The sequence below is a fragment of the Carassius auratus genome, unplaced genomic scaffold, assembly GCF_003368295.1.
Source record: "Carassius auratus strain Wakin unplaced genomic scaffold, ASM336829v1 scaf_tig00022937, whole genome shotgun sequence".
Taxonomy (NCBI): Eukaryota; Metazoa; Chordata; class Actinopteri; order Cypriniformes; family Cyprinidae; genus Carassius; species Carassius auratus.
The window spans coordinates 141104-160692 of NW_020525229.1; the positions used below are offsets into that span (position 1 = coordinate 141104).

Sequence of the window (19589 nt, forward strand, 5' to 3'; positions counted from 1 at the left end):
ATTCCAAGAAGGAAAAAGCACCATCACACGGTAAAACTCCATTCTGAATTCTTGAGAGGATTTGAAAAATCTGAAACTTCTGGGAGGTTAAGCACTTCATGATGAAACACTTCAGACATGTGAACGCTAAACACTTCACAATAGGACGTGGCATATTACAGACCTCCATAAAAGAATAAAATAAAAATTATATGCACCAATATATAATACACTGATATACAGAAATCTATTTTAATAATAGATATTCTTAATTACATATATTGTGTATTAACTAATTATATAACCAATTATATAATTCAATAACAAAATATAAAAATGTTCTAAATAATTTTAGAATTATATATATATATCAATAATAATAATATAATAATAATATAATATAATAATATATATTGTTAGAAATGAATTAGAAACTTAAGCTATATCAAATCGTGCACAAATGTTTTTTTTTTATAAAAAAAGATACATTTATCAGATATATTGGTAAATCATTTAGATATATTATTATAATAGTAATAATAATAATAATATCATCATCATCATAATTATAGTTTCCAACCTCACATATATGGGCAACCAGATAAATTACTTTTATCGTCTAAATATTCTAATAATAATAATAATAATAATAATAATAATAATAATACATCATTATTATTAATTGATTATTAATAATAACGTATAATTATAAATTAAGTATAAAAATCTTTAAGTAGAAAAGAATTATAAACCCAAGCTACATCATCAAATTGTGCACAAATGTTTGTAAAATAAAGTATTTTACATTAAAATTAGTAACAACTTTATTAACGACTTGAGTACTTTGCTCATAACTAACACAAAATCAGTTAAAAGCTTTCAAATGTCTCAAAACGAATCAATATCTCCCTGTCTGTAAGTGGAGAATCCTGCAGAGAGTCTTTAATTTAAAAATCTATCTGTCTGGATTCAGGATGGAAATGGTTTCTAAATAAACTCCAACCGATGAGAAGCCACCATAAGACAATGCCAGCATAAAGTGATTAAAGAGCGACTCAGATCGAGAAGCCTTCCTCAGAGAACTGATCAGAGGGTCCGAGAAACACTCACCTTCAATTTCCCTTCACAATGCGGAAACCCGTCAAGCGAGGGCAGTTCGCATTTCTCCTGTGCTCCGTTCAGCAAGTCTGCAAACACACAGAGAAAGAGAGAGAAGAACATAATTATCAGTCCCAAACGACACATTTCACAGCTGAAATCTACAAGATTGTTTTGCACACAGGTCTCCGCCTGGAAGATCAATAACGCACACAATGCACTCTCAAATTAACTCGCTAACACAATATTAAGTGAAAAAGCCACATAGTGATTACAAAGCATTACAATTTTCTATAATTCGTTACGTTGCCTAGTAAGTACATGGGAAATGCATGTAAAAATTTTATTTACAAATGATTTGCAATGTTGAACTTTCTTTAAACACACTTTATTGTGCTCCCGTTTCATTAAAAAAAGGCCAGAAATATTTGTAAACAAAATTGAACCAACTTTTTACTTAATATTTAAAAAAGTAAATAATTGTAAATACAGTATATTTTGTAACTCAGTCTCAGGTTAAAGCTAAATTTCAAAAGTAGCTGCTGTTTATTAATGTTAACCGTTAAGTGCAAAATTTACTGCTAACTTCCCTTCAGACTGAACACTTCACAATCACAACCCAAAACCAACAAGCTTTTTTGGCACATGGACACTGAGCCAGGGAAAGAGATCAATAATGCAGTTAACACGGCAAATTAACACTAAGACCGAACACCCACATCTTGCCAAATGCATTCAAATGGTCTTCAAAGACATTCTATTGCTGCTTTGCACTGCAGAAAAAAAGGGATAGTTCACCCAAAAATAAAAATTCTGTCATTAATTATTCACCCACAAATCGTTCCAAATGTGTAAAACTTTCGTTCGTCTTTGGAACACAAATTAAGATATTTTTGATGAAATCCAAGAGCTTTCTGACCCTACGTAGACAGCAATGCAAATGACACATTCAAAGCCCAGAAAGGTAGTTAGGACATCATTAAAATAGTCCACATGTCCCTTTAAAACGGTAAAAACGTATATGATTAAAACATGCATAAATGTTTGAGCCAAAATGTCTACTTTTACGGTTAATAAGATCAGAATTTACAACTATCGTTAAAAATATCTGTTATGTTAAACTATCGTTAAAAATATCTGTTATGTTAGTTACATTATAATTGTTCTTCGTCTTTTTTACTAGAAACTCTTTAAAGCAAACACTATGTAACAACAAAAGGTTGTTAAAAAATTAAACAAAAACAAACAAGAAAATCAACGATATCTGAACAACTAAACGGTGATAACGTAAAATAAAGACAAAGTAAAAAAGCTAAGAAATTTGTAGTCAAAATTACTTTTACAAAATTTAAAATTTGTCTCAAATAAGTTGCTGTTTGTAATGTTCAAAACATAATACATTAAATGAAACATTGTCAGACAAAAAAAAAGGTAAACTTAAGCAATTTCTGAATTTTTTGTAAGTTTTAAATTTTACGTCATTTTATTTTAAATATCTAAACAATTTAGAATTTTCATGACAGTTACCTTTTTGTTTATTGTTAGTTTTTTTTTTTATGAAACTTGAATGATCTTTACTTTTCAAAGACAAGTTAAAAAACACATTTCATGACTGGAAATCAAGCTAGTGTTAAAAATAATATATCTGAAAGTTGCACACAGCCTTATTTTACACATTATATCAACAATTTACATTAAAAAGAGTTAGAATGGTAAAGAAAATGATGGCACAGCTCCATACTTTGAACTTTAACTATTATCTGCCCTTTAGGGCCAAACAAACACAATCTAACTTAGTTTTTTCCTTTCTCTCTAACAGTTTTTGTCGAGCCATCAATCTGCAATCTCCTTCTTTCTAAAAAAAAAAAATAATAAAAAAATAAATAAAACTACTGATATAGATTTAGTCAACACATGTGTCATGAAAAAACCTTGGACCATGAATGTACTATTTGCAGGTCTTTTGGGAAATAAAAGTAGGCACACAAAATCTACTGTGCAAGCAAATGTGTCTCTCTTCCAATACAAACATGCATGCGCATTCTGCAGATGAACCCTGATCCGAGTGCAGACATTTAAACTATTATGGATGCTTTTACCTCTCAGGCGATTTACAGTAGTGGCTCGTGTGTACCCGAGAGTAAAGAGCTCTTTTCAAGGGCACGATGGAGATAAGAAATCTCAATGACTCAAGTTACAGAGTTCAAAAAGCCAAGCGATGTAGAATATCAAGTGCAAGGCTAACACAAATATATGACATCATACTGCGGAGATGGCTATGGTTAAGCATGTAATACATAACGATATTTTAGGTTCAAAGTCAAACAGCTATTTGTTTGAATAAATGAAACAACTATTTGAGAGGTGAAAGGTAGGTTGGATCATAATATCATAACTTCAAGTGATACACAGTGATTTGTTTAATTTGTCTCGAAGCCATAGGATTATAGCATTTGATTTGACATTTTAAGACGAAATGTGCCGCCTGATGTTTTTTCCACTGATTATCTTCACCAGTTTGCAGAGGTGGGAGTAAATCACATATGTGCAAGTAACAAGTAAGTCTCAAGTCTTAACCTTCAAGTCTCAAGCAAGTCCAAGTCATTTTTTGTGAGAATCAAGCAAAGTCAAGTCAAGTTACTATTTTATGTCAAGCAATTCAAGTCAAGTCAAAGCTTGGTTCAAGCAAGTCACTGTCAAGTCAAAAACAAAAGATGTTGATCCAGGAACATGTCTCGGTGACCGGGAGGGGACAGGGAGAAGTGGGGAGACAAAAATGAGAGAAGTTGAGGGGAGACCAGAAGAAACAAAATGATATAAGAGAAGATAGGAGATGAGAGGTGAGGAAACGATATGAGATTATATGAAAGGAGATGATGAGGGAAACAATGAGATGGGACAAGACATGATGAAAATAAACAAGATGAATTCAGATGAGGTGAGATGAGAGGAACTGACATGAGAGGATACAAGATGAAAGGGACTCCAGGTGAGATGAGATGAGACAATGAAAAGAAAACACACAAGGTAAAATGAGACAAGACGAGATGAGATAAAATGAGAGAAGAGGAACCCAGATGAGGTGAGACACAATCAAAGAAAAAGACACTAGAGCCCAACGTTTTGTGGCGAAGAAAATATGTGCAAACTGTAACGAAGCAGAGATCAGTTAATTCCTCACTTTCCGCGTGGAAGCTGAGATCGTAGCTAGCTTAAGTGAATGTTAACGTGCCTAGCATTTTCGACTTGTGCATTACACATCATATTCTGATGTCACGTGTCTTTACGGGACCTTTACAGGTTGTGTGTGAAAGCACGCACATATTCCGGGTAATCATTGGTAATGTAAAAGTGCAAAATCTAGCAACCCGGGAACAACTGCTGGGACACATTACCCCGTGTATTTTCCGGAATCGCAGTGTGAAAGGGGCTTAGATGAGATGAGATAGGATGTGGGAAAATGGCAAGGTGCGATGATGAGATGAGAGGAGACAAGATGAAAAGAGATGACGGGAGGGGAGACGAGGACACAGTGTTAGCTATGTGATTTCAAATGAATCGATTTGCAAGCCTGGATCATCTCTCTCTCTCTCTCTCTTTCTCTCTCTCTCTCTCTCTCTAAGCAGTAAGAGACATGACGGCGCTGCAGAACAATGGCTGGCCGCAACCTAAATAGAACATCACACATTAAGAGCACATCCTGTAAACCAAATAAGCACCCCACCGAGGGAACACCAAACAGTAAAGGATGTACACGTCATTCACAAATTCACATTGCTTAAGGGCACATGCTAACAAACAAATAATTTAGACCATTTTTAGTCACATAACACAACTAACACAAGAGTCATGAGGGAGAAACGACAAAAATGACTATATATATATATATATATAGCCCAAAAGACAGAAAATGAGGGATGACTATAAAGAGATGACAAAAACTGTGCCACTGTTCAGCTTGATGTCGTGAACACTAACTCAATCGACTAGTTGGGTGTGTTTAACATACAAACGCAATTTAGTGCTAAATTAGACCTTAATTGGATTTAATTAAACACAAACTAACTCACAAACAAACCCTGATGTTTCACACACACACACACACACACACACACACACACACACACACACACTCTACTGAAGAATTTTTTTTTTTACAACACATAACCCAATAACATGAAGACCCACACAATGAATTCTGGGGTGCAGTTTCACCATTGGTACTGAAACTGACTGGGTTTAAATCCATGCTGAATTTGACGTAGCATAACATACTATGCCTACAGTCTCGGTTATGTGTTTATATATTATAATACAACTAATAACATACAATTCCAAATTCAGCCCTAATTTGCATGCTATGCATACTAAATATTATACAATACTGGAATTGGATACCCCAATCACACTACATTGGGGAAAGGTACCTCAAATGTGGATGGTTTACCATTTCCTATGGATTTTTTTTAAGTATGCAACCCACAAAAGTGGACCAGCTTGCAAAGTTTTCAGATTGAATGATATGGATTTTTGAAGTGTGAATACATTTATGCCGAGTTCACTCTGCACAATTTTAGCCCGATTTGTCACTCGTCGACAGGTTTTGCGAAATTGCCAAAAAAAGTGTAAATTATCAAAGACATGATCTGAGGGAATCGCACACAAGTCAATGACGCCCGTAAAATATTTGGCATGCTAAATATCTGGAGCTGTCAACGATTCACAATCACACTGTGTGCAATGATTTCTCACTGAAAACTACATCAGCGATGATCTACAGCCAGCGAGAGACCAAGATACAGGGCAGAGGGAAGTTCGGGGAGTAGTTATATACCACAACATAAGTATTTTAATAGATATATGAGATAATCCAATCTTGCTCAAGAACTCCGATTTGACGCACGCAGGTTCTCATTATTTCATTATCAACTTTCACGTGTGTTTTGTTGTGAAACGTAGTTTGCAGACTAGAAAGAGCTGTCTGCGATTCTTCCTATTCTGAAGATGCTGATCCACCGTGCAATATGAACACAACAGCAACTGAACGCTACCCCAGATAGTCACGTAGTGTGAAAACATCGCCGATCCAACGAGTTTGAAAAGCGTGCTGTGTGAACTCTGCATTAGGCTATTTTTACCTACAATTCCATTAGCACTACAAAGTCTGCAAAATTTGGGGTAGGGAAACATTTCTGTAAAAAAAAAGTCAGAAATCGGATGGTTTTGTGATGTGTATATATTTGTGAACTTTAAGCTAAAATTACCGACTATCCCCTCAGCACTGCTAAAGTGGATTAGCTTGCACAATTGTTAGAGTGAACTGTTCAAGAAACATACCAGGAATCATATGGAATTTTAAAGTGTGTAAAAGATTCTAGACTAAGTCTAGGCTAATATTACCCACAATCCATTCAGCGCTACGAATGTTTGCAATGTTTAGTTGTTGTTGTTGGGGAGGGGGGCTCTTCTGTAAAAGAACCACGCAAGGAATTTCGGTGGATTTCTGACGCGTGTATACGTTTGTAACTTTAAGCTTCTGTCAAAGCTTTTTACCCACAATCCCTTAAGCACTACTAAAGGGGACTAGTTTTTAGAGTGACCCGTTTAAGAAACATGCCAGGAATGTTTCTAGACTTTAGGCTAATACTACCCACATACCCTTCAGCGATATGAAAGTTTACAATTTTTTTCTGGAGGGAAACTATTCGGTTTAAAAAAATGTTGCAGGAATCTGATGGATTTTTGAAGTGTGCATATGTTTGTGTGCTTTAGGCTAATATTACCCATAATCCCTTCAGCGCTATTAAAGTGGAGTAGTATACAATGTTTTTGTGAGTGGACTAGTTTTGGATAACCGTACCATCAAACATTAGTTTGCTGACTGGCTGATAACTGTGGGGCTGCACGATAAATCGCATGCGATATTGAATGTGCATCTTGTCAGTAAACCCGGTTTCATAATAAATGTAAATGTAAATCTCCATCACATGCATGCTTTCACATGGAGCACATTTAATACACAGAACTGTTGTGATAAAGTCAATATATCAAGTTAGACACATAAGTAGTTAGGTGTTTTCCTTACATGAACTTTATTGAACTGAACTTCTTATCGTCACATACGTACAAAAACAATGATTAGCTGAGAGGAAGAGAGAAAGGGAATGATTTGGAAACTGCGTGTGGTGCTACGCAGAGTGGAAAAAACAGCTGTGCTTGACACATGCTCAACATACACCCTTGTAAACACACAATCACAAACACACATACACAGAGATGGGCGTTTCCATCACACACTCCTTCAGGCTAAATAGTGCGAGACCCCGAAGACGAACAACAGTCATCAAGAAGACAACGAGCGTGTCTTTAATGCGAAAACAGCAAGAAATGGAGGAGCGAGAGGTGAAAAGCACTCAGCAGAGCTGTCTCTCTCTCTGTTGCGCTTCAGTGAGACATTTCCCTCAGAGCAGCATGTGTTTTTCTCTCTCATGCCAGGAAACACACACTGAGGGCACTTCTATGGCCAGTTTAGAGGAGTGTGAGAGTACAGTGCTCTAGTGTGTGTGTGTGTGTGTGTGCGCATGTAATCTCTGTTCCAGGCGAATTTGAGGTCGTTCAGTCTTTCTGCCAAGCTGGAAGGATTTTGCTAAAGCTTTCAACTGGATGTGATGTGACACACATTTACTTTTAAAGCTGGACAAATGATAGATGATTCATGTTAAGATAAAGGTTCATTTCATGAAAACACAGAGAGAGAGAAACATTATTTTCATTACAATTACAAAAATGTCCAAATTAAATTGTCTTCACAGTAATGCATCTGGATTTATTTTTGCAAAATTTCTTTTTTCTTTTTTATATCACATGGGGAGTCTATGGGATTGACTCCCTTTCGGAGCCAGCCTCCAGCGGCCAGTCGTTGAATTGCAGTTTTAGTCACTTCCGTGTTGGTTTCAAGAGAGGGAGCAGAAGGTTGTTGCCGTGCGCCAGCATTTCCCGTAACGGATGTCACAAACCAAATAACAGAAACGCCGCCCTGCCTCTTTAATTACTGAGCACATTGGCCCTGTCCCAAATGGAACACTTCATGTGGACTTTCGGTCTTGTGGACTTAAAATGACCGCTGCATGCGTGTGTCCATTAAGTCCACGAGACAGTAGGGTGTCCCATTCGTCATTTTAACATTCAAAAGGGTGCTCACGAGTGCCCCCTTTGTGGGCCGTTATGCACGGAGTCAATATAATGCTGCATAAATATGCAAAAAAATAAGGTTTTGCAAACAAAAATGAAAGTATTGAGAAAAATAAATGTACTTTTTGCAAACGAAAAAATAAAGAATTGCTAAATATAAATGAAAAAGCGTGAAAGCAATGATTTTGCAATAAATATTTTTCATGGCTATATCTACCAATTTATTTACAACTCTGCTTTTATGGAACCAGACAATTTCGAACAATTCCCAATCCTAATTCTATATATATATAATTTAAACACAATAATGAGTATATCTATCTATATCTATATATATCCAATCATAATTACTTCAAAAATAACTCTTATCCAACTGCCCCAAAATTATAAATAAGAAATTACATTTTGATTCATTCTTTTTGTATTATTACATTTTATTAAATAAAATGTTTATTAATTTGTCATTGGGTAACACAGTACTAACCAAAAAGTGAGCTCAGTAATGCTCTGTCAAGATCTTGAACAGCCATTTCAAGCAAAACATTCCAAAAATACATGAGCTGAAACATTTCTGGACACAGAAATGGGCCAAAATAACTCCAAGTCGCTCCTGTCGGTCTGAAGCCTTACATATATGACATTTGACGTCGACATAATGTTTTTACATAGAAAATTCAAATAAAATGCAGGATTAATTGTTAGCTCTTAATTAACTTCCACTGTGTGCTGACCATCGTTCTCTGAATCAGATCATCGTCCCACAGGAGAACCGTCCAACACAATGAGCCTTTCAGTACCCTGCACTGATAACTATCACATTTCTGACTACACAAGAGCCGAAGAGGCCAACAATGTGACTGACAGACATGCAGTTGCATACTAATGGAGACAAAAGAAAAAAGACGTGAGCTCTCTCATCAGCAACATATTGCTTCACGAAACACAGTACAAAAGCATCTAACCCAACAGATGAAACTCAAAACCAGTCCGTTCACCTGTTTCGCTGCTTACGCACAAGTTTCCACTTGCTGGAAGCACACAAGCGCACATTTCAGATTCGCCTACCTCTTGGCGCGTGCAGCCGTCCTCTGGGACCACGCACAGGCTGACAACAATGGATTGCCATGGATTGTCAAAGTGGATCCAAAATGAGGAACCGAAAAACTAATTGTCAGCTTGTGCTGCTAATACAAGTGCAAGTTTCAGACATATTTGGAGACAAATTGCTAAAAATGTAACAAAAAAAGGTCCATTAATTGATTACTGTTTTTATTAATTTCTAAACATCCTGAATGTTCATTCGTTTTCATTATTTACAGGTTATGCTTATTCCAAAACAGGAAGTCCCCCATCGTGACCGTCTTGGTTGATTGGTGAGATGAACTATGACATCCAGCTACCCGTTTCAGTTTTACTGGTTCTGCCTGTTCCCTATAGAGGGAAGTCACATCCACCCTAGATCTATAAATGCAACAGCAGGGACACTCCTCATCCAACCACGACTCTCTGGAGATCTGTGGCTCTGCAAAACAGGTCACAACCATCCAGAACTGTGAAATCATGACCAAATGTGTGAGTTTGTGATTTGTGTTCATTAGCAACCCAGTAAAGCCAAAGCAAAGTCTCATCCAGGAATATTTTTATCAGCCCAAATAATCTGAAAAGGTTTTGGAACAATAGCAAATCATGCTTATCCAGATACCGGTAACTAGTTCCAGATGATAAGGCAATGGGAAAACAAATGCTGGATATTTAAAATGATCACTGATATGTCTGTGAAGATAAGTCTGTACTATATCGGTTAAATCTGAAAGGGTTTTTCAACTTTATTTAATCAGTTGATTTTGGTTGTGTTTTAGTTTATAATAGATTTTTGTATAGAATTATTTTAATTATATCAGTCAAAAAAATCATAACTTTTATCATTGCCCATTTATCGCTCATTATCGAATTCCAATATCGGCGCTAATGGGTTAAAGTAGATAAAAAGAAAACCATACTAGATTTTTTTGGTTACACATTTTCTGAAGAAAGAGGCGAAACTCATACAAAACTTGCAATATTTGAGTTCATTTTTATGTAAAAATAATACGTTTAAATTTCTAAAAATAGTACATACTGTTCGCAATAATTTGAACATAACATGAAAACAATTATCGGACAATTTTCAGCGCAACCCTCAAGTGGGTTAAAAGAGATAGAAAGACAGTAAACCAAACTAGATTTTAAGTTAAATATTATCTGAAGAATATGGCATAACTTATATAAAACTTGCAACCTTGAAGTTACATTGATCGGTTTTATGTAAAAATCGTAAGTTTGACCACTACGAAAAGTAGCGGGACATTGTTCACAAAAAATCCAGACAGATTCAGGAATGATTCATGTACATAGAAGAAACAGGACAAATACAATTTAACAGAGTAAAAAATCCAAGCCTTTAATATCGGCCATTTATCACTCATAATATGAAAATAATTATTGGCCAGAATTTTTAAATTGATGCGACCCCTGTGAGTTAAGAGATTTGTTACACATTATCTGAAGAAATTGGCAAAACTCGTACAAAACTAAGCAACCCAGCTGATCATTTTTACATAAAAATCATACGTTTGCTTCACAAAAAAAAAGTAGCAAGATAATGTTAATGACAATTTACAATGGACAACGTATATTCCATTTATTGCTCCTAAGATTAAAATAATTTAACTCACACCTATCAAACAAACAGTACAGGATGAATTAAATTTAACAAAAAATTTTCCAAGCTAATTAGCAATAAAACCATGGACAGCCAATTGGAATCCATCTGACTTTAAAGTGCTGGAGCGTTCAAAGCGGCAGATGTCATAACAGCGTTTTTATATGAAGCAGAACTTGAGTGGGCATTCTTGATGTGAACAAGCCTTACCTACAACTTTAACCCTACATATCTCTTTTAGCTAGCAAGGATGAACACCATCTTTGTGCTATTGTTCTTTGTGCCAGTGTTTAGCTTAATAATTACAGGTTGGCCTTGCGTCCTCCAGCGGCATCTATGAGCACAATGAAGCAAGCCATTCTATTTGCTAACTGTCTATGTCTTTTGCTCTCCCTCGCTCTCAGAGGATTCTAGGCTTTAGTCAAGAGCCAGAAGCATAGAGCGTGCCAGCGGCATCAATTCAGAACCGTCCAGAGAGACAGTAACAGACACCGCTGGCACAAACAAACACACACATAGACACACAAGCCATGGGCCGCAAAAAACACCTGGGCTCTCTTCACTGCTGGCACGCAGAGACGATAACCTCTGAGAAAGAGCGAGATAGCTGAGGTGAAACATGCCATGTTTGGATAGATAACATCAGCGGGCGATGGTTCATTGGTTTTAATCGGGTGGATCTGCAAACGCAGACGTAGACGTGAGATAATGTCAATCCAGGTATGATGTTATCTTAAGAGTGAAGACAATAGAAATTATTTACGGACCAAACATTAGCATATTAAAAGTGTTAGGTGTGTCATTTTTGAGCTAGCACTAGCATCACTAAACGGTTCTTCCGATTTTTTCCAGACGAATATTTCAAATATTTCCATCAAACTGAGATTCAGGAATTTGTGTTGCTAGTTTGTTTTTTGGGCAACAACATTTATATCTCTGGGTTTATGATGCTTAAAATTTGATGATTTAAAACAAACAAAGTTTTCTTCAATCATCAACCAAGTACTTTAAACGTTAACGACTTGTTTGGAAAAATACTCTAAAAATAAGAAGTTGTCGTTTCTGGTGTCTATGCCTTAATATTTTATCGTTGTTAAAAATGATAGCAATGAACTTGGAAAAATACTTTATTGATAAAACAACAAAGTCCAAAAACTCAACAACAAACAAATTGTAGCTAGCTTACGTTGATCTTTCTGCATTGAAAATAAAATTTTCTACAATACGCTTTTTTTATGACTTCTGTTTTAAATGGATAATATACTGTTTTAATCATATTTATTGACGCAAAAGTGAGATGCTAATTAAACTCTGATTAAAATTGAATTGAGAAAACAGTGGGAATCCTAAACAATAGACAGCGCTCACATTTTAAAAACAATAATGAAGGCAATATAAACAAAGCAAACAGTTAGCGAAATATATCCAGAAAAATAACAAGGTTCCTTAAATGTAGGTAGCTGATATTTTTACGTTAAAATTTAAAATAATTTAGTTTCCCTTTTTGTGCTAGCTATAAGATTCAGTTTATTGTGACTAACATCAATATGTGTTTATGAAAAACAGCTAAGCTAACTGGCTGCTAGAACGCTTCCAAAACAATCTCAACAAATAGACTTAGACTCTCAGATCTTATAATAAACATCTTTGGGCCAATCAGAACACAAATTCAATCGTATATTGGTTGTCAACTGCAACAAAGAGACGTATTCTGGCACTGCTGGGAAACAAAACACGTTTGAGGTTAACAGCAGGTGACCTATAAACAAAAAGCCCTTCCATTTCTTCAAAATATTTGTTTCTTCAGACATTAAATGCACCTATTGAGAGTAACTCAGCAAGAACGAGCAGAAGGAGAATGTTCTCTGATGTGGGCTCAAGAGTTCACACACACACACACACACACACACACACACACACACACACTCGCCAATTTACAGTTCCAACATGAAGTCCACAATGAGTCTTTGTGAGGCCCTCTCGGACGGTATTACTTAGATTTGTCATCATGTTGATGGATTATAAAGAGTCGTTTGATAGCTCTGAGAAGCAGGACCTTTCTTTCTTTTCTTCACTAGCTGCCAGGCCCACTCAGTCACTTGTCAGTGAATAATAGTGCTTTGGAGAGCTTGGGACTGCGTGTAAAGATTTGAGCTGCTGTCATCCTGAACTATCACTTACATTTGAAAATGTTGGCTTGAGTTCTCAAAGACATTTACAGCATGTTGACTCCGTCTGTTAAGCAAACAGAGACCTAAAATGACATTTCAGCATTTTGTTAACACTGCAAATCAAAATGCTATAAAAAAGCATCTTCTAGATGGTTTTAGCACATTGTTAAGTGGTTGCTAAAAATTTTCCAGGTGGTTTTAATGTGTTAAGTGGTTGCTACCATCTTCTAGCTTTTTTTAGCGCGTTGGTTTTGTTGTGTTTTTTTTTTTTTCTCATTTGAAAGTGGCTTCGGGTAAAAGAGACTGCTAAATGACTAAATGTAATGTAAATGTAAATCTTTTTCATCTGTTAACATGTTCTTGGTTTTAATGCAATGTTAAGCGGTTGCTAAATTGTTGTTTTAAGCAGTTGCTAGCATCTTCTGGCTTTTTTAACATGTTGATTTGCATCTGCTAGCGTGTTCTTGATGGTATTAGAGCAATGTTAAGCATTTGCTAAAGGTTTTCTGAATGGTTTTAATGTGTTTCTTAAGCAACTGCTAGCATCCTCCGGCTTATTTAAGCATGTTGATTTGCTGCAACTAGTGTTCTTGATGGTTTCTTGATGGTCTATTTTCTAATTTTCACGTTTTGTTTAAATTATTTTATTAAATCAAGTTAAACTAAATGAAAATGAAAAATTTTGCTTTGCAAGTGATGCCTGACGTATCGAGCACTGCTTACAATGGCGAAAAATTGAGCTACATTATTTATCTTCGCAAATCAAGTTAGCATTGACAGAACGGTAAGTGTTACACAATGTAATGCCATAATAACACACCATATCCATCACATACTGTAATTTTAACCTGCCTTTGCAACTTAATGCATCTTATAAAGTAATTAAGCTAGGTTTGAGATATAAACAAAAGGTCATCACCAGAACTGCGATATCCAGCTGCTGTCAAGCCCCACATTTCTCAACGGGGGATTGGCCTATATTACACAGTGAGTCAGAGACGAGGACCACATCTGCACACACGTCAAGTCCAGTGACAGAGAAATCATACACAAAAAAACCTTTATAGAAAAGCTCTGAGGATGAACCATGTTACAGTAATGGCATCAGATGGTAATACAATGGTATTAATGTGGTAAATGTACAAAAACACAGCATTAACATTGCACATATTCAAAAAATAGTAAATATCCAAAACAATTGCATTACAATTGTATGTATGCAAGCCAACATGGTATTACAATGGTAAATGACCAAAAATTATAGTATTACTGTAGTAAATGTCCTAAAAACATGGCTTTATTTGGCTTCAGCAGTAACAAAAAGTTAAACTATAGTATATATAGTGTGAAATTAAACAATATAGTGCAATTTACCATCCGTGACAATGACCAATCTGCCAAAACATTTTAACTATAGTACCAAAATGGTTGATTTTCATGTTCATAAACATGATTTTACTTTCCACAATGATAATGTTAACATGGTACAGTGACAGAATTAGATGGTAATATCCTAGTACTTGATATATCCAATGTTACTGAATGATAAAGAATATCACAGTTTTACCATGGCTGATGTCCAACCATAACATTGCATAAAAAAACGTCTTCTACAGAACACACACACACGCATCAAACTTCAATGTTGCCAAGTCAAACTTTGCTTTAGTGACAAGCTATATTAACTCTACGTTTCGTCACTACAACCTAAAACAACACTGCATTATAAACACAGTAAAAATCAATAAGCTACCTGTCAACCACAGAAACCACCTCAGCAGAGAACCTCATGTCACAGAAAAGCAGTTTAGGATTCCACTTTCCATGAACAATTTAAATCAGTATTTCACAATAAATATTCCGTTTGACTACAAAGCTACCACTCATAACACAGCCAAGCCTTTTTTCCTAGCAAATACTCGGTGAAACGACAAATAGTTTGTTTTCTCCCACGGTCGTTAATCATCTTGGAGCTGAAGGAAAATCAATGGATCCAATAAAGAAGGCAGCAGTTTTGAAAGAAACCATGTTTGTGTGTGTGTGGTGTGTTTACTCAGAGGTCTGCCGAGGGCCGTGGACTTTGGAAATGGGGGGCAGTCAAGGAGAAAGATTACCAGAAAATACTTTAATACGAGAAAGAGCATCTGTACCTGCAACGTTGACTTTCTCTGGGTTGACGGGGTTCGGTCCAGGGGTCCCGGTTCCATTGGTCAGGTTGGTACTGGTGCCGTTGTATATGATATTGTCCACTTTAGACTCCAGCTTCGATAACCTCTGCATTATATTATCCAGAAGTACAGCTAAAGTCTTTTTCAGATCTACACAACACAAAAATTATATACATATGATTAGCTAGTCTAGAACATTACAATAAAGCAGAGAAATGTACATATTTAGTTTTTAGTATTTATATTATATAAATATATATATATATGATATGATTATTAAAAAATACCATAATTACAACTTTCAAAAAAGAAAAAGAAACATCTTCATACAAAAATTTATGTTACAAACAATATAAATTGTATTTGTTTTTATATAGCTTATATAACAGTAAAAGTAAAAAACTGTATAAATATGTTTTAGTTTTGTATTTTATACACATTATATATACAAATTCATAATATATCTTATATATATATATATATATATATATATATATATATATATATATATATATATATATATATATATATATAAATACACAAGGATGTATACTTTTAAGAAAAAAAATTGTTTATATATTAAAAATATATACAATATTCATTATATGAATATAAATATATACATGCAAATATTTTCAAAAATATTGTACTTGTGTGTCTTTATATATACACATTCTAAATATACACAGTACACATACACACAATTTGTAATGTAAACAAAACTTTTATTTTGGATGTGATTAATCATTGCCCAGCACTATCTACCTATCTATATAGATTTATTTATATATATTACATATGTCTAATTTTTTATGTAACTGAAAGTTCAGACAAACATAAAACAATATTATAGTAATTTTATAAAAGTTATTATATAAATGTTTTGAATCTGAATAATTTCATACAAGATATTCCACACAATGTTACCTGATGTCATATGTTACCTGAATGCTGCCATTTAAAAAAATAATACTAAACTATGATGTATAAAATGTTACAAAATATATTTATACTGCAATTATTAGAATTTTTATTTTGTACACATTTGTGTATTTTTGATGTTTATCTTCTAAATGTTTTGAATCTGAATAAAACTTCACTCAAGATTATTTTCTACACACAAAAATATGATACTTACTAGTACTTAAAAAAAATAATAATATATATATATATATATATATATATATATATATATATATATATATATATGTATATATAGTTATTTATATATATATATATATATATATATATATATATATATATATATATATATATATATATATATATATATAAATAACTATATATACATATATATATATATATATATATATATATATATATATATTATTATTTTTTTTTTTAAGTACTAGTAAGTATCATATTTTTGTGTGTAGAAAATAATCTTGAGTGGTGTATGTATATATAGTTATTTATATATATATATATATATATATATATATATATATATATATATATATATATATATATATATATATATATATATATATATATATATATATGAATGTTTGTATATTCTATTTATTTATAATTAAGAGTAATTATAAATACTTTATGAAATAAGAACCAAAATCAAGATTTATTTTTCAAGATGAATTTTTATATTTTTCAGCCACATTTTAAGGTGTATTAAGCATTTATCAATCTTTTCTTCTGTACGAATAGAATAGAATAGAATAGATTATGATGAACTAATAGGCATGAAGCCCTTTTAGATGCTCAATCCACACACTTAACTGAGTCTCACACAGTAACTAGTCTCTATTTGTTTCTATGTTTTGCCACGCAAGGATATACACAAGCTCCAGTCAGGATACAGAACACCTGAGAAGAAATGATGCTGACCCTGAAACTACAAACAGAACTAACAAACATTACTACAAGTGTAACTGCATCATATAATAATTGCTGTTAATAATGTTCATCGTCAGGCTGACTACGTCTTGTCCTAATGTCCTGTCATACGCGCACAAACTTACAGTCACCACTTATAAGCTACTACTAAATATTGTAGAAACTGAATTTTCTGTAAAGTTGCTTTGTAATGATTTGTATCTTAAAAAGTGCTATACAAATAAACTTGAATTGAATTGAATTAACCGAATGAGGCCAACACACCTCCAGCATTTCAAATGGGTTTTAATGTGACTCCGTCTGAAACACAAGCTTCATGCAGGAATAAAAAAAAACATCCATACACTCAATAACTCAATAACCAAGAGTTTCATCTTGATAATTCACAATAAAAGATGACTATGCTCTAATGCAGAGAGTGAAAGAGGAAAAATGCAGTTTGGAATGATCCAAATGCACTTATGAGCCAGAATCTCGAGATTCATGAGCAGAGATTCCTGATTAAGTGACTTATTGTGTTAAACAATCTAATGTAGCAAACAAACTGCATGTAATGAAATCAGTAACAATACAGAAGGACAAATGAGCTTTATTCTTTACCGATGGCTCTTTCCTGGGTGACCATAATTACCGTCATTAACTAGATTCCATTCACCTTCAATTCTTTCAGGCTTCGTGAACCGAGAACAAACACGTTGATAAACTTGTTTCCAGTTTAAAATGCCTTGAAGAACTTGTTCCTGTTTCTCACTCACATTTCATTTCTGGCGCAGTTTCCCCATCCAATCAAATCCCAAACAATCCCATCCCATTACTTCTTGCTAAATATTCTTTTTCATGCAGAAATATGTCACATTAAGGAAGTTAAACTCATTGCGAATGTCTCAAACCCATTTTATCGCTTTCTCTCTGGCTAAAAAAAAATAGTCTAAATCCGGCAGGATTTTTCTCTGACAGACGAAGACAAGAGAGTATAATCCATATTTCTGTCACTGAGTGCCGTAGCTCACAATGATGAGAACGTCATGACGTCATAATCACTAAATCCCTCAGAGAGCAGTAAAGCCTTCAGAACGGGCCACATTCATTAGATTTTTTTCCCCCAAAAGGACACGTGATTTTTTTAATCTTATTTGTCAGTCTCATAAGCTGCTAGACAACTGTATACAGGGCCGTCCTTAGCTGACGCATGGCCCGGTGCGAGGTAGGGAAAGTTCGTTATTCGGGACCCGGTGCGACCACACCAGCTGCACCACCCTAAGGACGACCCTGACTCTATAAAACAAGTTTTTTGGGAATCCTTATTATATTATTGATAGTATGAGATTGTGATATGTTAAACATGAATTTAAGCATGAATTTCTCATTGTTTTGAAGGATAACAGTCTAAAAAACAATAATCGATCAAGCCGATAATAAGTTTTTTAAAACCGATATTCAGGAGACTCTTGGGTATCTTCAGCAGCGTTATTTACTGAGAAACGCACTGTGCATCACAGCAGTCATGTATCTAAGGCAGTGATACATTGTAGTTTATATACATTTAAGGGGCAGTGCTTAGAAATTGAGATAAAGCACATGGGTGATGATCTTAAACAAAGCATGCAAATGAAGTAATCAGGTATAGAAACCCATTTTACCATTTCACCAGTCCTAATCCATTCAGCATAACTACTCAAAAACTGGGGCAGAGGCACCAAGAGCCATTACGAACAGAAGGTGATAGTCTCAGTAATCTGGTTCATTTGACTAACAATAAGAGAACAGATACTGACAGGAACCGCTTGCTACAAACTTTGCTTATGAGAATCATTTGAATGATGTCATCATATTCACCTTAAATGCGCAATACAATGGTATTGACATCAGTGGTATGTCAGAACATAGGATCTGCTTATTTTAAACAGATTCTTAAATTTAGGTAAAGAAACAGGTAAAGAAACTTCATTTATAAATTGTTTGGATAATAATGTTTAAGTTCTTCAAGTTAAAATAGCATATAAATTATACAAACAGCCTTAAAATAATTAAAATGTAAATCTTCCAAGCTACAAGATGGCTAGGTAAAACAAGTTTTATGGGAATAACAACAGACAATAATTGGATCAGGACATGGAAAACAAACTCAACAAGCAAACTAAAAAACAGCATACAATAACCGTTAAAACCGATAATCGGTTTGACCAATATTTCCTTTTACCGATATTCACGTATTTAAATAAAAATAAAACATCTAACAACTAAAAAATAGTAAAAAGTTAATTAACACATTGTTTGGATAACATATTCAAATATATTTTTTTACAATGGAAAAAAAACCTTAAAAAGTAAAATTGTCCTTAAAATGCAAATACAAAAAAACTATCCCACAAGTAACAACAATAGTAACATTAATTTTTATTTTATTAC

At 34.2% G+C, this 19589-nt stretch overlaps 1 protein-coding gene across 2 annotated transcripts in view; it reads right to left on the reverse strand.

Annotated features, from left to right (window-relative positions):
• The window catches only part of LOC113077639 (alpha-1,6-mannosylglycoprotein 6-beta-N-acetylglucosaminyltransferase A-like), a 60316-nt gene that overhangs the window by 25193 nt on the left and 15534 nt on the right, over positions 1-19589 (reverse strand). For both annotated transcript variants that reach the window (XM_026249954.1, XM_026249953.1), the window contains exons 3-4: positions 15291-15458; positions 1090-1166 (exon numbers count right to left, since the gene is read on the reverse strand). In XM_026249954.1, the coding sequence (XP_026105739.1) occupies positions 1090-1166; positions 15291-15458 (245 nt within the window). The remainder of the gene's footprint in view (positions 1-1089; positions 1167-15290; positions 15459-19589) is intronic.